General features: G+C 40.7%; 2 protein-coding genes across 2 annotated transcripts in view; one reads left to right on the top strand and one right to left on the bottom strand.

The window, feature by feature from the left end:
* Positions 1–23,253, top strand: part of LOC114041925 (vomeronasal type-2 receptor 26-like) — a 200,930-nt gene that overhangs the window by 102,153 nt on the left and 75,524 nt on the right.
* Positions 355–23,253, bottom strand: part of LOC114041928 (zinc finger protein 345-like) — a 23,671-nt gene continuing 772 nt past the window's right edge. The window contains exon 2 of the mRNA XM_027860611.1: positions 355–3,216. Within this exon, the coding sequence (XP_027716412.1) occupies positions 1,336–3,171 (1,836 nt within the window). The 5' untranslated portion in view covers positions 3,172–3,216 and the 3' untranslated portion in view covers positions 355–1,335. The remainder of the gene's footprint in view (positions 3,217–23,253) is intronic.

Raw genomic sequence — 23,253 nt, 5'->3', positions numbered from 1 at the left:
TACAAAGAAGCAGTCTAGTACATGATAAACTCAAGAACACAAACTACAGCAGTAGGGACTCTTTATTTAATAAGAGCTGCTGGAAAAACTATAACGTCTAGCAAAAAGTAGGTTTAGATAACCGACTTACAGCATATACCACACTACATTCCAAATGGCTCAACTAACAATATAAAAAGTCACACCATAAAAAAAAAAATAACAAAACAAAAAGCAAAACAAAATCAAGAAGAGAACAGAAGATTCTCTTTTATAACTAAGGATAATGGGAAACATTTGTAACCAGTTATGGGATAGATTATAAAACACATTTTCAATCAAATAAAATGACAAAATAAAAAACACAAACACCTTTGCACAAATAAACTCAATGCATCTAGAACCAGAAGATACATGTTGGGAGAAAAAATATTCCCTTTAAACGTCTCTGATAAAAGTATTGCATCCAAAACCAAAAAGGAATACAAATCTGAGATCAAGAGTTACTCTGAAATAGATGAATGATCAAAGGATAGGAACAGTTTTCAAAAGAAGATACAGTTTAACAAAATTCACCTGAAAAATGTTCAACATACATCACTAATCATCAGGAAAATTCAAATTGAAACAACCCCGAGGAATAACCTCAATCCCAAAAGATGGGAAACATATAGTTAGAAAGGATTTGAGAAGGTAGACAGATAACTTCACTTCTAATCAAGCTATAAAATGGTTCAATCAAACAAGAAGAGAAAATCGAAATTGTGAAAGAAAAGTTACTAAATTACTCGTACCCTCTGACCCTGAGATTCTATTCCTGGGACTATATCCCAAACAGGGCATTAGCAACAACAAAAAGACCCAGATGCTCCAAAAATATTCATAACATCATGATGTACGACAAAAATCTGGAAACAAAGTATGTGTTCAACAATCAAAGGAATAACTGAACAAATTGTGGTATATGAATGTAATTACATATTACTGTGCTGTAAGGAAGAATAAAAAATTCAGAAAACCACAGAGAAGAGCTTATATGAAGCACTGCAAAGTAATGAAAGCAGAGCCAAAACACAAAATACACAATGACTACAACAGCGTTAATAAATTCAGAATTATGAAGCAACAAAATGCTAGTCAAATACAATGGTCAATGTTACTACCATACTATCCAAAGTAAATAGAACATCCATTCTTTCTGTTAACAAAAGCAAAAAACTTTCTGGAGGATGGTTGTCAGGAGGTATCTTACATCAAAATGTAATATTACATACTTTAAAAAAAAAAGGGGGGATCAAAATATAAGACTTCACTAATGAACTGATGTTAAGATATGTTTTGGAGGAAAACTTTCCCTTAATCATTACATTCATAAGATTTATCTGCAACATGAAGTCTCTGATGTCGAGTAAGTCCTGTACTCCGGCGGAAGGCCTTCCCACATTTATTACATTCATAAGGTTTCTCTCCAGTATGAATTCTGTGATGGGAAACAAGGGATGAATTGCGATTGAAGGCCTTTCCACATTCATTACATTTATAAGGTTTCTCTCCAGTATGAATTCTGAGATGTGGAGTCAGTTGTGAGCTCTGTCGAAAGGCCATCCCACATTCATTACACACATAGGGTTTCTCTCCTGTGTGGATTCTATGATGTACAGTAAGTTCTGCTCTCTGACAGAAGGCCTTCCCACATTCACTGCATTCGTAAGGTTTCTCTCCAGTATGGATTTTCTGATGGCGAGTAAGTCCAGTACTCAGGCGAAAGGCCATACCACATTCATGACATTCAAAAGGTTTCTCACTAGTATGAATTCTATGATGTTGAGTAAGTTCAGTGCTTTGACAGAAGGCCTTACCACATTCATTACATTCATAAGGCTTTTCTCCAGTATGAATTCTCTGATGGTAAGTAAGCTGTGATCTCTGGCGGAAGGCCCTCCCACATTCATCACATTCAAAAGGTTTTTCTCCTGTGTGAATTTTCTGATGTCGAGTAAGCTGTGAGCTCTGACGGAATGCCTTTCCACATTCATTACAGTCATAAGGTTTCTCTCCAGTATGAATTCTCCAATGTTGAATAAGCTGTGTCCTTTTACCAAAGGCTTTGCCACATTCAATGCACCCATAAGGTTTTTCTCCAGTATGAGTTCTATGATGAGAAGCAAGGGATGAACTATAATTGAAAGTCTTCCCACATTCATTACATTTATAAGGTTTCTCTCCAGTATGAATTCTCAGATGTCGAGTAAGGTGTGAACTCTGGTGGAAAGCCTTTCCACACTCAGTGCATTCATGTTTTTCTCCAGTATGAATTTTTTGATGTCTAGTAAGTTCCGTGCTCTGGCGGAAGGCTTTTCCACATTCATTACACTCGTAAGGTTTCTCCCCCGTATGAATTCTCTGATGAGAAGCAAGAGAAGAACTGTGATTGAAAGCTTTTCCACATCGATCACATCCATAAGGTTTCTCTCCAGTATGAATTCTCTGGTGGGAGGCAAGGGATGAACTGTGGTTGAAGGCCTTCCCACACAGATTACATGCATAGGGTTTCTCTCCAGTATGAATTCTCTGATGGCGAGTTAGGTGTGCACTCTGTCGGAAAGTCTTCCCACATTCACTACATTCATAAGGTTTTTCTCCAGTATGGATTCTGAAATGTTGAGTAAGCTGTGTCCTCTTGCAGAAGGCCTTCCCGCATTCAATACATGCATAAGGTTTCTCTACAGTATGAATTCTCTGTTGTTGAATAAGTTGTGTTCTCCACAATGTGGCTTTCCCACATTCATAAGGTTTCTTTCCTGTATGTAGCCTATGGTATTCAATTAGGTCTGAATGATAACTGAAGGATTTTCCACTTTCATTATACTTAGAAAATATCTTCTTTGAGGAAATTTTATTGTGTTTTCTTAGGTCTGAATACAGTCTGAAGCTCTTTCTGTGTGCGTCATATTTGGGAAGGTTCTTTCCTATGGGTACTCTCTGTGGTGGAAAAAGAATCGGCCCTACACCAAAGAGTCGACCACATTCACTATATTCGCGGCTTCTCAATTTACTCGGGGCTTTCCTCTGGATGACTTTCACATGCTGGGTCTGCTCCTCCTCTAACTTGACTTCACCTCCCCAGGTTTCACTCGATCGAGAGTCACAAGGACCATCACTCCTGAGTCTTTCCTGGGATGATTCTTCCATAGGTGCCCAGCTTTGGAGCAGACTTCACAGGTCGGATCTGCCAATCTGAAAGACAGAAGAAATGTCAGTATTTTACAGTTACTTTGGTTTCTGGCCTAGTCTGATCTGAAAGGGAAAAAAAAAATCTAAGCATCCCTCATGCCCTGTACTATACACTTATTTCCCCTTTTATCATATTCATGAAAAAAAAAAACCCAACACAACCCAAAACTAATAACAACTCTCTAATTTCAAAGGACAGTACTAAGACAAAAAAGTCTTATATTTGCAAGGTTGTTGTAAGGAAAGTGCTTTACAAACCTTAAAATGTGACATAAATATAAATTATTAGTCACTACATCTTATAAAATACCTTACACTGAAACTCACAACTGCATGAAGACGGTAGTTCAGTTACTTTGCAAGTGAGGGTGGTTCAGAGTGGGCAACTTGCCTAAAGTTACACTGTTAATAAAAATGTCCAATTTGAGACCCAAAACTGTTTCTACTGACTCCAAAATCCAAACCTCTTTCTAGTACCTAACATTACTTAGTCTTTTAACCCAACAGTCATTTCACCACACTGTTACCTACACACAAAAGAATAAATCCATTCTCAGCCAGAAATATTTATGCTACAGCTAGAAAACCACCATTTAAGAATGATACAGATCAGGGCAGAGCCAAGATTGAAGAGTAGCAGGAAGTACAGTGAGCTTCCCTCCCGCCTCACCGAACTCATCCAAACATACTTAAAAAATGCACAGACAAAATCTTGATGGCAACATCCAAGAAAAAGTCAAGTGAGTTATTTTTCCAACCCAGGTCAGCATAGGGAAACGGAGAGGTCTGTGAACACTAAGGACAAGGTCTGGACGAGAGCAAGGCTGGTGAGAACACTCCAAGCTCAAAACCAGGGCAAAAGGTTCCAGACCCATGTTGGGGCCCCGTGGGATATGGGAACAGGTGCCATCTCCCACTATTCAGCTTTGGGTTACAGATTCAGGGTGGATGAAGGGATCTGCACACAGATGTTAACACTGCTTGGTAAGGAACAGTCTTGGGTCCTATTTATGTATTGGGCAAGGAGCAAGTTCACATGCGAGAAGGAGAAATGTGGCTTCTCGCCCCTGCCTCAACTCCCCCTGCCCATCCCACCTCCCAGCAGAGCAGTTTCAGTTCCAGCTTCCAGCCCGGTCTAAGACCTGGAGAATAACTTGGGCAGGAATCTCCGGCAAAAGAGAATAGCTGAACAGGTTGTGGTTATTTGGGTACGATGGGATATTACTGTGCTATAAAAACAGAAGGGGGTGATTTCAACCTGGGTTGAAAACCCAGGTCAACTTCTATGAACTGATGTAAAGAGAACACCACCACAACAGTTCACACAGTGACAAGAATGTAGAAAAACAAGCAGTTCTGAGAGACCTGCAAACTCTGATCAGCATATGAAATATGCTACCTATCTCCTGATGGACAGAAGGGCTCTGAGTGTAGAATGACACATGGACAACATATATGTGTGTGTGTGTATGTGTATGTATGTGTATATATATATTTTTTATGTATATTTTTCTTTTGCATATGGCCAATGGAGAAATTTGTTTTACTTAACTATGTCTGTAATAAGAGATTTGTTTTTCTTTCATTCTCAATTGAGGGGAAGGGGGAGAAAAGAAAGGGAGGGTGGAATTCTAGTGATTGAAAAAAATTAAAAGAATGATACAGAGAAGTCTGAAAGGTTGAGCTGAATTGGCATTCACTTTTCTGACATGACTAAGATTCCAGGTTTCCAAATTACTTTATTTGTCACGGATACATCCCTAAGGGTTGAGAAAACAAAGAAAGAAGAACAATAGGGCTAATTCTGCAACTCCCTCGCATTCAAGAAAGGGCTTTCTCCAACATCAGGTTTCTGAAAAGCTCTCTCCACCTGTCTGAAATGAACCACTGTCGTGTGTCTCTCTAGATTAGAGAATGAGGCACATGGTAGGTAAAGGCAAAATGTCTGAAATAATTAAAAGTGATACAAGTTAAATAATAATTTATTTCTAAAGCCTACAACGTAAACCTATACCCTAGAGTGACGGAAAGAGCTTTCCAATATGTAGTATGAACTGCTGTCATTTGAATGGAATAAGGAAATGAAAGCTAACGCCTACGAAGAGCCTGTGGCTTTGACTCCATAATCTGGGGAGAAGATGGGAAAAAAGGCTGCATACAAGTCAATCCATTAGTGAGGAAGAATGGCAAAGGTTACTGGGAAATCGGCTAAAGAAAAGAATGAGAATAAGAGGAAATACCAATGAAAAGAGATTGCTATAAATAGTCTGGGATCAGATCCTCCACATCTCACACAGAACATTCTAGCAATGTGCTAATGAGAAATTTGCCTGCCCCCTTCCCATTTCTTGACCTTCTACTTTATCAATTCATCCAGTAAACAGCTTCCAGATAACCTATAAAATCAACAATATCAATAATAAAATCAATAATGTGCCTATGTACACTTAAAGGTTTATAAAGCCCTTTGTCAATATTACCTTAAGTGATCTTCACAACAACTCTGATAGGTATGTGCTATTAATATCCCCATTTTACAGATGGGAAAATAGAGGGAGTTAAGTGACTTGTCTAGGGTTAAACAGCTAGTTAGCTTTTGAGACAGGATTTGAACTCAAGTCTTCACGATCCTAGGTCTAATATTCTATCCACTATGCCACCTTGCTGCTTCTATGCCTTTTTATTAAATTCAGCTCAACAATCCTTTTGGATCCTGGCTGTAATACTTTATTAGGTTAGCTATCCCTATCAGTATTGCATCATCTGCAATTTTGATCAGCTTGTCAACGATGCCTTTATTCAAGTCAATGAAAAAAGAAAGTGAAAGAGGACAGACCAAACATTGATCCCTGGGCACTCTCTACTGCAGACCACCTGCTCAGCTTACACTGAACCACTCACAAGTGTTTTAAGTGCAACCATTCAAAGGTCCAAACGCTTCAATTATTTAGTTCATATCTCACCATCTTTCCACAAGAACATTATGAGACATTTATCAAACAATTACCCTAAATCAAGGGAAACTACACCTACTGGGTATATATACAAGGTTATCAGTATACCCCTGGATCTGCCCATTTAGGTCTTGGGACTTTTGGGGGGGGGGAGGAGAATGTTTGGAGGCATTCAGACAGACCAGTGTTTTAAGAGGATAAGGGGCTCCCCAGTGAGAAAACTCTCTCTCCCAATAAAGACTGGAAATATGCTTACAACTTATATTAGTCTTAGACCTTAGGGTGACTGACGGATGAAAGGTTAAATGACTTACCAAAGTTCACACAACCAGTATGTTATCAGAGCAGGAGAAAGAACCCAGGTATTTCAAACTCAAAAAGTACCCCTCTATCCACCAATATACCTTTATCCATTATAATACTCTGTTTTATTTTGTTTTTAAGGCTAATAATGCTAAGTTTTGCTAGTTCTTGATGGTTTTATAATGATTCTTCATATTCAGAACTTTTTTTCTCTACCTATTAAACTAATCATATCATTAATAATCTATTCTAGTAAGTTTCCCCAGGAACTAAGGGCAAGTTCACTGGCATAGGGTTTGTAAACTCCATCAATCCCTCCTAATCTCCCCCAAACTCTTTTTTTTTCCTTAATTGGAACTTGGGTCCTTCTCCGGCCCTACACTACCAGCCCATTCTCTAAGATCTTTCAAGCATTACTGACAGTAATTTAGCAGTACTATTTGCTAGTTTGTTAAGTTCCTATGGAATTTAGGTCAACTGTGCCAAGTAACTTAGTAACCTCTCTGCCTTCAATGAATTCTATCTCCTTATTTATCCTGGGTTTCAATTCTCATCAGCCATTTTTGTTTTATCTTTTCCCATCTAAAAGTTATTCTTCTCCTGGAACCCCAACATGAGTAAAACAATGCTGATCCACACAAATCTTGACGAGAACTCCCAAGCACCCCTCCCCCTCCACAACCTTTCCCCCGCCCCCACACCCTTAGCCCAAAAGTTTCTTCTCTTGAGGATAAACACTGATTTCCTTCAAAAGATCCTGTACAGCATGCTTTCCTATATTCTCATAATCCTGCTCATCTTCTGGATACGTTACAGTTTGTTTCTGTATCTCCTAAGCTACTAAACTCAGAACTTAACACAGTAGTCTCAATGTGGCTGGATCAGGATAGAGGATGACAAAACTGTCTAATCTGCTATGAACACTGTAACATTCTTAACACATCCTAGGATAATACTACCATTTCTTTTTCTAATGCCAAAACAACACTGCTGACTCATTTTACTTAAGTGCTACTTCTCCTATCTGTGAAGCAGATGTTTAGAACCCACGTGGGAGTTCTTCACTTGTTCCTGTTAAATCTCATTTGATTCAACTTTGTCTATCATTTCAACATCCCAAGATATTTCAGACACAGGATTCAGTCACCCACTGTTTCCATGCGTCCTGGGATACTGCCTGTGTGAACAAGAGGAAGTCACTTCCCTTCCGCACTTGCATTTCCTCACTATAAAAGGAGGGCTAGAGGCTTCGGCGAATCCTCTCAGGCGGTTTGCAACTCTAAATCTCTTATCCTAGCAGAGAGAGGTCAAGGATTTTGTTGCCAGGAAGAATTAAAGAATTCATAACAGGAACCGAGCTGCAGGAGAAAAGTAACCAGTCCTCAAGCCCTCCCTACCCAGTCCTAAGATTAGCATGGGCTTGGATCAGTGACATCACCAAGGCAGCAAGAATCTTCTCTCTTTCTCTAGCTCCTTGGCAATTTTGCTAAAAAAGAATGCCCAAGGATGATCTGAAACCAACCCAGTGGCTGAAAGGAAAGCATTATAAACAATTCTGGATCACAATTCAGATTAAGAGTTTATCTGAGTACTGAGAGAACCCTCAGCAGGGCATCACCCATTACTGCAACCTTGGAGTCGCTGCTGATACTTCCTGCCCCTCATCCCTCATATTTAATTAGCTGCCAAGTCCTTTTGATCCTATCTCCACAATATCTTTTGCATCTAACTCACTACTGCAATAACCTAATTATCTCCCTGAATGCTCTACTATGCCACTGAGTAGATCAAAACTTTAGGAATACTGCTAGTACAATTATCAGACCACAATTATTTGGCCATTTTTCACATGTGTGCATGTAACGGTTTAATTGCTTGAATATCTAAAAACCTATGCGGATATGTTACTCCTTTAATTTTATCTTTTTATCGCGAACTTAATATAAAAAATGAACATTTCAATATACAAAGAAGAGAAAAAGAATACTACACATTAAATTGTGAACTCTCACGATACTTTTTTGTTATGTCACATTTAACAGCACTTAGCGGCTGTGTAATAAACACTAGCTGACTGCCATTTAATGACAGTACCAAAACTACTATTTCCCTTCTCTCCTGAATGTCCTTCTGCTCTTTATTGTTTTTAATATTTCATGGACACTTTACTTTTTTGTTCTGTAAAACCATCATTACCCTGCAAGTCATTCCCCAATTGATAAATGGTCAAAGGATATGAACAGGCAGTTCTCAGATGAAGAAATTAAAGCTATCTATAGTCATATGAAAAAATGCTCTAAATCACTATTGCTTAGAGAAATGCAAATCAAAACAACTCTGAGGTACCACATCACACCTATCAGATTGGCCAACATGACAAAACAGGACAATGATAAATGTTGGGGAAGCTGTGGGAAAATTGGAACACTAATGCATTGTTGGTGGAGTTGTGAAATGATCCAACCATTCTGGAAAGCAATTTGGAACTATGCCCAAAGGGCTATAAAAATGTGCATACCCTTTGACCCAGCAATAGCACTTCTAGGGCTGTATCCCAAAGAGATCACACAAATGGGAAAAGGACCCACGTGTACAAAAATATTCACAGCAGCTCTTTTTGTGGTGGCCAAGAATTGGAAATTGAGAGGATGCCCATCAATTGAGGAATGGCTGAACAACTTGTGGTATATGGATGTAATGGAATACTATTGTGCTATAAGAAATGATGAGCAGGCTGACTTCAGAAAAACCTGGAAAGACTTGTATGGTCTGATGCTTAGGGAAGTGAGCAGAACCAAGAGAATGTTGTACACAGTAACAGCCACGTTGTGCGATGACTAATATTGATAGACTTAACACTTCTCGGCAATACAAGGATCTAAGACCTCTCCAAAGGCCTCATGATGGAAAATGCTATTCACATCCAAAGAAAGAACTATGGAGTTTGAATGCAGATCGAAGCATACTATTTGCTATTTTTTTTCTTCTGCCGTGTTTTGTTTCCTCTTTCTGGTAGTTCCTCCTATTGGTTCTAATTCTTACTTAGACATCACTAGTGTGAAAATATGTTTAACAGGAATGTATGTATATATATAGCCTATATCAGATTTTGTGCTGACTTGGGGAAGGAAGCGGGGAGGGGAGGAGGAGAAAAATTTAAAACTCAAAAGCTTATGGAAGTGACTGTTGATAAATCAAAATAAATGAAAAAAAAAAAACTATCATCATCCACTCCCTTCTGCTGCTGCTTTTTCACATGAGTTATAGCTATTAGATACATTTCTTTCTTTTTTTAAACAGTATTTTAATTTTTCCAACTACATATAAAGATAAATTTTAACATTCATTTTAAAAAAATTCTGGGTTCCCAATTTTCTCCTTCCATCCCTCACCTCCCCCCTCCCTAAGGCAGTAAGCAATGTGATGTTATATATGTTCAATCACGTAAAACGTATTTCTGTATCACTCATGCTGTAAAAGAAGAAAAGTGACCAAAAGAAAAAAAAAAAACATAAAGGAAGTGAAAATAGCCTGCTGCTATCTGCATTCAGACTCCATCAATTCTTTCTTTGGAGGCAGATACCATTTTTTATCATGAGTTACGGGGTATACATCATGACTACACAAGAACCGAGACAAATTATTAGGGGATATAATAATTCATTCATCCGTGTTTTTTAGCAACAATGGAAGTGTTTACCCCTCCAAAGACCATACGCTTCAAGGTGATGTCTGCCTTTATTTAGCAGCAAATGACTTCCTTAAATTTGGTAATTTTCACAATTCAAAGGTAAACGTCACACCTTAAAGTTCAAGAATATCTGAAATTGTTATATTCACTGACTCCTCCTAACTGACCAATGCTTCAACTCAACAGCTCCATTTTTCACATTTATCCTTCCAATCGAAAATTCAAGTTCAATTCAAGTCAATTCAAAATATATTAAGTGCTTTCTGAGGGGCAGGTCCTACTGGAGACAAAAAGGCAAAACCAAAATAGTCCCTTCCCTCAAGAAGCTTACATTCTCTAGGTCTAAATGTCACCCAATTTCATATATTACTAGAGTATTATAATGAATCTTTAATTTGTGGTTCAGTTCACCAATGTCCAAGTATTCAAATCTGTATTATCATCACTAATTTTACAACTGAAGAAATTAAACAACAAAATTCTGAACTGCAGGCCCACACAGCAATACAGTTCTCTTATACTAACTCTTGTACTAACGGACTCAAATAAGAAAATATCTGCTCAATTTTTTACCACTTATTTGTTATATTACATGGTAACTCGTGAGAATCTCTAACCCAGGGGCAAGAGTTAGTAATCCTTTAACAAATAAATCTTTACTACTTACAAGGTGGATAACCTCAAGTTAAAAGTGATAATTTATTAGGAAACTCAATATTTACGGTCATAATTCTCACATCCACAAACTGAATGGAATCATGAGAACTCTATTATTTCCATCCACCAACCCAAGCCCAGAGGGAACAGTAATAACCGGTTACACAATCTCTTCATCTGATGCTTCTGTCCTTTGTTCTCGAAGAGGACCATGACATCAGGAAGGTGATGCCATGGCATGCAAGTGAATTGGATTTAAGTGAGAGAGGGCTGTGCAAAGTCAGCAGCCTTTTACCTCCGGAGACATCTGGGTCCAGTGGTCAGATAAGCATCAGGACAACTGGAGATGGCCCAGGATGCAGTGGTCTTTTCAAGGTCTTTAACAGGTCTCAGTTTGACTGAGGCTCTTGATCTGATAAAGTTAGTCAGAAAGCCAAAATATAACCTCCACACTACTGCAACAGAACCATGACTAAATGAAGTCACAAAAGTAAGTGAGAAAGAGAGTGGAGTCTTTAAACTAGAGGCCAGAATTGCAGTAGACTGCAATTCTTTGGAAAAATTCTAGAATGTATCATCAACGGGATGGTCAGTGATATATGTTCTATCCTACTTTTTTTTTAATGGAAGATATTTATAATTCAAAAGTATAGCTTTACTGGTTTTAACATTTCTTCAAAATTTTATAGCAGCACTTTAATAAATACAATGATCCCTAATAATTCTAAAGGACTTAGGATGAAAGAAGTTATCCACCTCCAGAAAGAGAACTGATGGACCCTGAGTACCAACTAAAGCATTCATTTTTTTTTCATTTTATTATTTTTGCTTTTTTTTTTTTTGGCAACATGGCTAATATAGAAATGTTTTGCATGACTTCACATGTATAATGGGTATCATACTGCTTTGCCTTCTGAATGGGGTGGAGGGTGTGACTGGAGGGAGGGAGATAATTTGGTACTCAAAATGTTAAAGAAATTAAGTACAATATTTATAGAAGTTTTCTTTTCAATATCCTGTAGGACTGGATTTTCCACACATCTGGCAAACCTGGTTCTCTCTTCCACGAGGAATATGCTGCTGGCTTCAGTCCAATTTCAAACACCAAGCGATCACCAATATGCCTTATTCTGAGGATAGTGAAAGCAGACAAAAATAACAAAAGGTTTTTTTCTAAGGCTCCAGTGTCAAGAGCACTAAACCTCAGAATGAGCAGATGCTGGTGAAGAAAGCTAGGGAGTTCAGGTTGGACGGTTTGTTTTTAATACATGGTGGAAAAAAGAAGGGTCAAAGAAGAAACAGGACAACTGTTCAGGGTAGACTGGACATAGATAATAGAAGACAGTGAAAGGAGACCAGATTGGCCAATGTTTATTTTGCTTCTTGTCTTCTAGACCCAGAAGAACGAACTTTCAACTTTGGAATGGAAAGGACAGAATAAAAAGGAATAAAAGAGAGGTGAAACCAAAGATGAGTCAAGAGACAGTAAAAGAATACCTAGCCGCTACTAATGAATTTGTATCACAGTGACATCCCAAGGTACTGAAAGATCCAGACCATGTCACTGGCTGAGTCACTGAATTAGTGATATATAAAACAATGACTTAAATACGAGGATAAATGGAATTCTTGTCCTTTGTTCTGGAAGAGGACCACGACATCAGGGAGGTGACGCCATGACACTCGAGCGAATTAAATTTAAGGAAGGAAAGGCTGTGCAAAGTCACCAGCCTCACTTTCTCCTCTGCAGCCATCTGCGTCCAGTGGTAAGATATACATCAGGATGACTGGAGATGGTCCAGGATGTAGTAGACGGCCTAGCCTTTTAAAGCTAAGATCGAGCAGGTCTCTTTGTGAGTGAGGCAACTCCCCTTCTGTGAGGGATTACGAAGGAAGAAACAAAGAAGGAATACAGATGAAGGGGAAAGATTTACACGTTAGGACAAAACTCAGGATACTGGATGTAGCAGATAAAAGAATGGCCCTTAAAACTGGCACACAAAGTACACAGTTTTTACTTTCAACAATAGGAATTGCAGCATTTTGCCAAAAGTTGGCTTCAAACATCCACATCCAGCACTACAGAATAAGAGTCTAATGGATATGTGAGGTACTCCTTCCTCTAGACTTTCCAAGTTCAAATCCTATATAATAATAATAATAATAATAATAATAATAATAATAATAATAATAATAATAATAATATTTACACAGTCCTTTAAGGTTTGTGAAATGCTTTACACATATACACTATTTCATTTCATCTTAACTAGAAGGTAGGTGTTATTTTCCTCATTTTACAGATGGGGAAACTGAGGTACAGGAGTTAAGTGTCTTGTCCAGAGTCACAGAGTCAGCAAGTATCTGAAGCAAGCCTAGAACCAAAGTCTGTGTGATTCCAACTTCAGCCCTCTATTTACGGCATCATTTAGCTGCCTCTATAAAACTAAAATAATAAGGGGCAAAGTAAGGGAGCCTGTCTCAGCCCACTTTCTCTCCCAGATACCTGAACCATTCCAGAACCAGAAGGTCTTCCAGGTTACCCAGTCCAACCACCTGAGTTAGAAGAGGAAGAATGAGAGCCTCCAAAGCAGTGACTCGGGCAGGATCACACTGTGTTTGAGGGGGCACAACACGAAGGAGATCTTCGAATTGCCGGCTCCCCCAACAACGCTCTCAGACTCCTGTCTCTGGTGTCACTCAAGCTCCCAAGGCAGCTCGACGGGAAGGGTACACTGGAAACTACTAAGCCCCAACCTAAAGCACCTGTGAGCCCAAAGGGAAGAGTTTTGCCACTTCTTGCTTACTGGGGGACCATTTAATATTCTGCACTCAGTTCTCACAGAAGCTAAAGACCAGAGTCACCCAAACAGCCTTTGTGTGTCTTGAATTTGTTCATGGGGGGAAAAAAAGGTCTTTACAATGGATTTTGAGGTTCTTTTGTTGGATCGGCCAATGACTACTACATGACCCAAAGGGCTGCCAAGAAATTAACAAGCAAACTCAGTGTCCAACAACAGTCATTGGCTGATTGGAAGGCCTGGCGATGGCTGTTTTTACCTTCTATGGGATGCACTTCTGAATAGTCTCTCTCTGGTTTTTATACTCCACTGGCCTAGTATATGATATTTTTAACTTGGTAGCTGCCAGCCAAACTTTGGGAAGTTACAAATAAAATTAAGAAAAAGAGAAAACCAGAAGTTCTGAGGCCAGGTTTTCTTGATTTCTGGCGCTCACACAAAAAAGTAGGTTTCAATTACTGAAAGAGGAAGAAGTAGCAAAGGGCAACATGAAGGGATTCGGGAGCACAGCCAGCCAGGCCCCACCCGCAGCTTCAAAGATTCAGGCACTTTCTTCGGGGCACCTTCTCATGAAGTATTACCAAACTGTGATCCTCCTGTTTCCCATCAGGGAGGCTGGTCCGGGACGTGCCGAAGAATTGTTCTAACTACCAGCCTCGACCTCTAGTAAGGTGCTCCCTGGGCATGATGGTGAGAGCAGGCGGTGGCATGTGAGTCAGAGGACACAAGCCGGAAAGCAGAGAAGGGTGAAAGACAGCAGCTGGTCAAGAAGGGATAGCAGAAGAAACAGTGACAGATTCCCTCAGCACCAATAACGTGCTGCGCCTCCACAGGGTCAAACGAGAGCAAAATCTCAGTCTGGGAGGAGACTCATCCTGGCCTCGCTTCTTGGCCTCTAAAAAAGAGCCCTTGAAATCTGGGGCAACAAGTAGAGAGGGCAACTTCACTGAGAAGGGGTGGTATACAGAAGCACATTGCCAAGAAGAGAGTATAGAAATCTCCCTAAAATTGACGTGCTGTTGTATCACCCCCACTGCCTAAAAGTGTAAATTCTAGGACACAGTTTACATCCAGAGCTCATACTGAATGATCAATCTCCAGAAAAAAGGTGACCGGGGCCTGAGGCTCAAGGGGAGAAATCTGGGGAGGCCAGATGGTGACGCAGCTAAGGGGTCAAAGACGTTATTTCCCTGGGGTGGGGAAAGGCATATAAGAACATCACATGCTGGAAGCTCTGGGCTTCTAACCCTAGAACAACATATTCTGGAAGGACCTAGATGTTTCTAGACACCCAAAAATCTTTCTAAATGAAATTCACCAGAAATAATAACCTTGAACTGATCTGACATCTGGAAATTTTCTAATTTTGTTACCATAACAACCCAGTGACAAAAGGAGAGAGCGAGAGGTAACGAATGTGGTGGAGAGCAGTGGTTTACAAAATGCGGTCCTCGGACCCCTGGGAGACCCGGAGGTCAAAACTATTTTTAAAATAATACTAAAATGGAAGATGCCCAATAAAACACTGCCTTCTCCAACAACATGTCTGTGTGAGGCCAGATTCTCTTTACATACTTCAACCAAACACATGCAGAAACTGATATGAGAATCTAGCTATCTTCCACTAAGCGAGATTTTAAAGAGATTTATAAAAATACATAAAACAATGCCACTCTTCTCACTGAATTTTTTTAAAGAAATATAATTATTTCCATAAAAATATTATATGTTGGCATATAATGGGTTTATTATTTTAAATGAATAAATATTTTTAAATTGTATCCATTTTATTTTCTAATATGGTATATATCAATAAATACTTTGGACACTGAAGCTAAGTGGCATAAAGGCCCAGGAGTTACAAAGGCCTGAGTTCAAATCCAGCCTCATATACTTCCTAGCTGTGTGACCCAGTAAGTCAATTAACTCCATTTCGTCCACTGCAAAATGAGTATCATAAACAGCACAGGGTTGCTGTTACCATCAAAAGAGAAAATATTTGTAAAGCACTTAGCATATGGCTGATTCGCTGGCTGCCTGTTGTCCTTCCTTCTCAAAGAGGACCAAAATGACACCACTATGTTGGCGTCTAGTTACAATGGGCCCGACTGTGGCTGATCAGACCAGTATGAGCCGGGAATGCTCTACCACAGGCCGGGCACCCTCGGGGGGTGGATTCTCAAAATCTGCACATCTCGAGTCTCTTTTGAGCTACTTCAATTCGGCTTAGCTCGTAGAGCACAGGGCCTTCTCTGATGTGGGCGCACCATGCCGGGCTGTCCTGTGCCAGCGTCTCCCATGTCACACAATCAATTCTACAGTTCTTCAGTGAGACCTTGAGTGTGTCTTTGTGTTGCTTCTTCTGACCTCCATGTGAGAGCTTGCCCTGTAGGAGTTCTCCGTAAAATAGTTTTTTGGCAAGCATACGTAATCATAATCCTAATCCTAACCCTTGGACTTGAAATATGAATGCCTAATATGAATTCAGGCATATGAATGCCTGAATATGCCTAAAAAAAGCACATAGTAGGCACTGGATAAAACTGTTTAAAAAAACTGCAAAAAGGTACTAGTACAAAGACTAACTCCTACGTCAATGATATTACTGTCCAAATTAAATTCCCTTCAGTAGTATAGACTAGTAAACTCTCAAAATAAAGCCCAAAGAAAGGTCATATGCTACCTGTAGGGAGAAGGGAAAGGGAGGAGTTAAGTTCCAAGGAGAGGCCTAGGCCAGGGAGGAGGGGGGTGGGTGCTAATGAAATAACTTCTGGAGTTTGCTGGAGAAGACGAGAATCGGAAGCCATTGAAAGGTGAGGCGGATAAAGGCATTTATACGTCGTCTTTGGGACCTGACGTCAATCTGAAGAAGGTGGGATTTAGATGTTCCAATAGTAACATGGCTCCCCCCAAATCCCTAAAGTCTTCAAATAATTCTTACTTCTGATTCGTTTGTTATGGAAGATGAGAAGGGAAAGAATGTTGTTCTGGCCTCTTTTTTCTTTAAGATTGCAAAGACCTTGGATTTCCATGGAGCTACTCCCTTCTCAAAACCCCCTCCATCTTAGCAGACCGTCTGTAAAAGTTAGGAGAATCTCTAAACTGGGTTCGTTCTCAGAAAACAGACAAAGAGCCCAACAGTGAGGCCCCTCTTCAACGAGCAAGCAATAACCATTTATTAAGCTCCAGGCACTGTGCTAAGAGCTGGGGATGCAAAAAGAAGAAAAAGACAGTCCCTGTGCTCAAGGAGCTTACCATCTAAAGAGTGCAACAACATGCAAACAAATATACACAAACAAGCTATATAGGTGATAAATAGGAAACAACTGACAGAGGGAAGGCACTAGAATTAAGAGGGGTTGGGGAAGGCTTCCTATAGAAGGTGGGATCTTGTTGTTCAGTCATTTCAGCCATGCCCCATTCTCTGTGACGCCGTTTGGGATTTTCTTGGCAAAGCCATTTCTTTCTCCAGCTCATTTTACAGAAGAGGAAACTGAAGCAAACAGGGTTAAGTGACTTGCCCAGGGTCACACAGCTAGTAAGTGTCTTGAGATCACATTTGAACTCAAGAAGATAAGTCTTCCTGACTCCAGACCCAGTGCTCTACCCACTGAGTCAATAGGGCCTTAAAGGAAATCAGGTCAATGGTCAGAGCAGAGAGAAAGGAGAGCGTTCCAAGCATAGGGGACAGCCAGAAAAAAGTGCCCACAGCCCCAGACATGGGTTGTCTTGTTCATGTAACAGCCAGGAAGCCAGTGCCACTAGATTGAAAAGTACATGGTGGAGAGTAAGATGTAAGAGGACTAGAAAGGTGGGAGGGGGCAAGTTTATAGGGGGCTTTGAATGCCAAACAGAGCATTTTATATTTGATTCTGCAAGCAACAGGAAACCACTGGAGTTTGTTAATAACCAACAAAAATTCTTTTAAGCACTTACTCAAGGAGTTTACATTCATCCTAATTGAAGAAAATCAGGTTCATACCTAAGTACTTGAAAGAGAAAGTAAAGTAAATGGAAAGAAACAAGCATTTATTTAGTGCCTACTATGTGCAAGGCACTGTGTTAAGAATTTTAACAAATATTATCTCCTCTGATCTTCATGACAACCCTTCACGTTAAGCTCTATTATAATCTCCATTTTACAGCTGAGGAAACTGAGGCAGACTTAGGTTAAAAGAATGGGTTGGGTCACACAGCTAGTAAGCATCAGATGCTACTTCTTGACTTCTAGAGCCTTCATGACTCTAGGCCTAGCACTCTATCCACTTCACCATCAAGCTGCCTTAATAGGAAAAGAACATGAAAACTTTCCAGCTTGATGTGACCTGCTAAATTCCACTACTACTACCTTAAAAAACAAAGAAAACCACCAAGGCTGCCTCCACACCTTAATGAGATAGCACAGAAGTTTTAACAAACCCATCTCCCCTTGTCCTCTTGTAAGAACATTCACCGAAGGAATACCTACTTTTTACAGCATCGGGAAGGAAAGTCTGGAGAGGGGCACAGATATTGAAAGTTAATGAGCAAAAGATAAGCCAAATCGAGATACATTGGAATTAGGTGAATAATCTGGTCTAGATTTCTTTCTATGTCTCAATTATTCCAAGATAAAGTCAGGTCTGGCTTACTGAGGATGAAATGCAGGAAAAATCAAGCCTTTCTAAATGCTGTTTTATCATCTCCATCCTCACCACCACCACTATCACACATAAAAGCAGCATTACCCCAAGAGACAAGGATTTCATTTCCACTGTGGATACTCCCTCCACCCACCTGGAGCCAGACCCGAGGACAAAAATAGTTTCAGAGTGTTGCCTAAGACGCAGAGGAATTAAAGAGACCTGCCCAGCACCAGGAGCCAAGTGACAGGAACATGCCCTGCACTCGGCTTTTCTGACTTCAGGTACAATTCTATTCCCTAAACCAAACAGAACCCCTCCATTTCCATCAGTCATGCCGTGAATAGTGGAGCCCACATTTTACCTATTAAGGTCATGTGGGAAGGTCCTTTCATCTCCCCACCTTTCTACTTCTCTCCTTCTCTTCCACAATCAGTCAATAAACATTTATTGAGCAATGTGTTGGATGCTACCCTAAGTCTGGGGGACACAAAGGAAGTTAAATCTGTTCTCGAGGAACTTAATCTTAAGATGGGAGACAACATGCAAACAATTACATAAAAACAAACGATACAGAATAAATTAGACACAGTCAACAGAGGGAAGGCTTCCTGTAGAAGGCGGAGTTTTAGCCCGGACATGAAGAAAGTTGTTCAAGCCTCAAAGAAAGAAGTTCCACCTCTCACCTTTCCACTTGGCCCTTTTCATTTCCTCTCATTAAAACTCTGAAAGAAGCCTTTCCCAACCCACTTCATGCTAGTGTCTTACCTGGTTGAATCTGTAATATTTAGCACACAGTAGGGACTCAGACTGCCTCCTGGTTTCCTTCAGGTCTCAGGCTTCTTCGAGAAGCCATTTCTGATTCACTTTAATGCTAGTTAGTGCCTTTCCTCTGAGAATATCACCAATTTATCCTGTGTCTATCTTGTTTGAAGGTAGTTGTTTGCAAGCTGACTCCCTCATCCTACCGTGAGTTCCTTGAAGAAAGGGATTATTTTCACCTTTCTTGGAGTGTCTGACACATAGTAAGTGCTTAATAAACAGTAGTTTGCCTTGGTTTTCCACAGCTCTAAATCTGCCAATCGCCAAGCCTGGGAAATTCAAGCATGGATTTCTCCTCCTCCCCAAGGGCTAAGCACCATTGGAGAAAGCCACAACCCCCCTAATGCTGACCCTTAAGAGGGAAGTCCTCAAGCAGAGGCTGGACAACCACCTGTTGGCTATGTCAGAGTGGGCATTCCTTCTCTATAATTCTGTGACGTGACTGAAAGCACTCCAAATTTACAGTGCAGAAGCCTCAGCTGAACCCCCATTTCAGTTCCATAATCCTTCTCCTCTTAATGCCACTCCACATGAGCCCCCCCACAGCAAAAGTTTTAAACTTTTTTTAAGTAAAAAATTATATTTTATTTAGCAACATTTATCTTTATAGCATTACAATTACTTAAAAAATTACTTTTTTCAAACTTTTTTCAATTAAAAAAAACTAACCAGTCCTTCCCTTTACTGCACCACACACCCCAGCAATTAAAAAAAAAAAAAACTAATGGGGGGGAGAAGATCCAAGATAGCAGAGAAAAGGCAGAGACTCACCTGACCTCTCCCCCAAATCCCTCCAAATACTTATAAATAACGCCTCAAAACAAATTCTGGAGCAGCAGAACCCCCAAAAGGACAGGGTAAAGCAATTTTCCAGCCCAAGGCAACTTAGAAGGCCAGTAGGAAAGGTCTGTTGCACCTGGATGAGAGAGGAGCATAGTCCAGTCCAGGCCATACCCCAGCAAACCAGCAACAGGCCTTGGGGGTGACTGAATCAGTGACGACAGTGGCAGTCTTGAGACCTCTCAGCCCACAGATAGTAAAGGGTCTGACAACTGATCAAAAGGAGATTACAGGGATCCCTTTGCTGGCATGGGGCAGGATTCTGTTGCACTGCTCATACCTGGATCTGGGTCACAGTCCTGGGTCTCAGTCCCAGAGCCAGGAAAACTAACACTAACACACCACAGCTTGCCATCACAGGGGAGCTGGGACCCTGGTAAACAGCTCCAGGGTGGAAAAGAGTGCTTGTGGTCACTCAGAGACCAGAACACAGGCTAGGAGAACAGTAAACACGCCTCTCCTTAGATCACACCACCTTGGAAGAACTGAAAGCTTACAGGTCCTCAGAATTATCTCTGAAAACAGCTGCTCAAAACTTTCTCTGAAGTCTGAGAAAATGGCCCCTCCATTCTGGAAGCAGAGCCTCACTTTAGCATAGAGTTAAAAGTCAAGAAATACGCTGGAAAAATGAGTAAACAGAAAAAAATACTGACTACAGAAAGTTACTATGGTGATAGGAAAGATCAAAACACATACTCAGAGGACAAGAAAAAGATAATAAAAACTGCTACATCCAAAGCCTCAAAAAAAAAACAAAGAATTGGTTTCAGGCCATGGAAGAGTTGAAAAAGAACTTTAAACATCAAGTAAAGGAGCTGGAAGAAAAAGAAGAGAAACAGAAATGATGCAAGAAAATCATGAAAAAAGAGTGAACCATTTGTTAAAGGACGCACAACAAATATTGAAGAAAATAACACCTTAAAAAAAGACTAGGCCAAATAGTAAAAGAAGTCCAAAAAGCCAATGAGGAGAATAATGCCTTAAAAAGCAAAACTAGCCAAATGGAAAAGGAGGTCCAAAAGTTCACTGAAGAAAATAATTCCTTAAAAATTAGGTCTTCCAGACTCTAGACCCAATGCTCCATCCACTTCGACACCTTGCTGCTAGTAGTAGTAGTGGTGGTGCTAGTAGTAGTAGTAGTAGTCGTAGTAGTAGTAATAGTAGTAGAACTGTGGGTGGATTCCACCTAGGCCCCAGAGGCAGTTCTGTTTGTGGTCTACCCCCACAGAATTCAGCCTACTTTTACAGAACACTGAGATAATCCAACATGAGATCCTTCAATTCCCAAACTCTATGTCTCAAAATTTCTGATCATCACCACCATTCTCTCCTCTCTCTCTCCTCGGAGAAAGGTCTCTATTCCTCACTTAAACTAATCCCTCTATCTTTGCCCTACTTGGTCTGCTACAAGAATCATGCCCTCCTCATGAATCTTCAATCTCTCCCTTTCCACTACAGACACGTTCAGATTTCAATCCTAAAAAAGGGTTTTTGATTCCCTTTCACAGACAAATGTGCCGGAAAATCTGTACATACTCAATATCACCCCACTTCATTACCACCCCCTTTCTCCTCAATCCCTAGCAACCTACTTAAATACACCTCTGGTGTCTCCCATTTTACTGAAAATTCCCTCTCAAGGGTCACCAAACTACCTCATCACCACATGTATTTTCTAAAAAGTCCCTGACCCATTGCAGTGTTTGACAAGGACGGAGACCATCCCCTCTTTCCATCCACCTGCTTTCCCTGGGCTCACAAGTCACCAAGTTCTCTCCCTACCGGTTTACTCCCTTTATACCATCTTTGCACTCTCCTCCATTGGAGTGCCACAAAGCTCTCTGTTCTTTCGACGTTCTTCCCCTGGCAACTCCATCACTGAGCAACAATCACATCCCATCACCTCAATTCTCACAGCACTCCGTACACAGAGCGCTTGGCGAACCTGAAAGCGCTTTATAGAATCAGCTATTCTGATAAAGACTCTCCAGAATTACATAATAACACTTTTTCAGCATCACCTGGGTTATGACTCTTCACTCCGCTCCAGCCCAAACTGACAACTACTCTCTGTTGTCCCCTAGGCCCTGAACGTCAGCCTGATGAATTCCTACCCAGCCTTTAAAACTCCAAAACCCCATTCAAAGAGCACCTCCCCCATGAAGCCATCCTGGGTGATAACTTCTCCCTCTGACCTCACAGAACTGTTTTCTAATTCTCTAATGTATTTATGCTAGGTATGTATTTCAGATAACTGTGTTCTATCCCCAGATTACATGACTAACTACAGAAGAAGAGGGCTAACACCTGATCTAAATTTTGGACTTCCCTCTCAACTGTATTCTGTATATAACAGGTACAGCATGATGTTTACTCAGCTGAGGTGAATTTCTCCAACTAGACTAGTTATCCCACATAGCAATTAGCCAGTACGGTGACTTGAACACTTGACCTTGAGGTGGAAAAAGTGCTAGACTTAGAATGAAAAGGAAATAGGTTTAGGTGCTAAGGCAGGTTACTCATTCTCTCCCCGGAGAAGTTTGGGCAAGTTAAGGCACTGCCCTTCTCTGGGCCTCAACCTCTCCATCTGTATGATTCGGAGTGTGGCACAGGGTCACAAGGTCACAGATTCTAAGCTGGAAAGGACCCTTGCAGTCCCACTGAATAAAAATGAGGAATGTGAAACTCAAGGAGCTCACAATTGACACAGCCCATTAAAGTGTGCTCTTCGGAAGTATGAGATGAAGGAGGTGCCGCTCACTTCCAGCCGGACACCTGCGATCCCAGGACCTCATTCAACCTGTACCCGAATAAGAATCCCCTTTCCAACACAAGGAGCCGCACTTTAAGGTTTGCAAACTACTTTGAAAATAGGATCTCTGATCTTTACGACAACCTCTGAAGACGGGTGCTATTATTATCCCTATTTTTAGTTGAGGAAACTGAGGCAGACAAAGATGAAGTGACTTGCACAGGTAATAAATGTCTGAAGTTGTAGGTGAACTCAGGTCTTCCTAACTCCAAAGACAGAGCTCTACCCACTAATTCAAAATGGTTCACAGCGTCCCTTGCGGTTCTCGATTTTAGGGACCTAGGAGTTCATATTCCAGGGCTGACTTCAGAGGGTTAAAAGGCCATTGATTTTTATTGGTCACTATGGGGTTTACGGGGTCGATAGCACACCACTAAGAGCATCATTATCCCCATTTTACAGATGAGGAAGCTGACCCAGACGGGGGCCCTGAGCAGCTGCAGGATTGGGCCACCAACAGGGGTCAGGGCTCTCGTCACTCCTGCCCACCCTCCTGTATAAAAGGGGGAGGGGAGGGGAGGGGAGGGGAGGGGAGGGG

This window comes from Vombatus ursinus, unplaced genomic scaffold (assembly GCF_900497805.2).
Source record: "Vombatus ursinus unplaced genomic scaffold, bare-nosed wombat genome assembly UNPS02014210.1, whole genome shotgun sequence".
Lineage (NCBI taxonomy): Eukaryota > Metazoa > Chordata > Mammalia > Diprotodontia > Vombatidae > Vombatus > Vombatus ursinus.
Note: the sequence above shows the minus strand (reverse complement) of the source record. Positions and strands in the feature narration are given on the sequence as shown.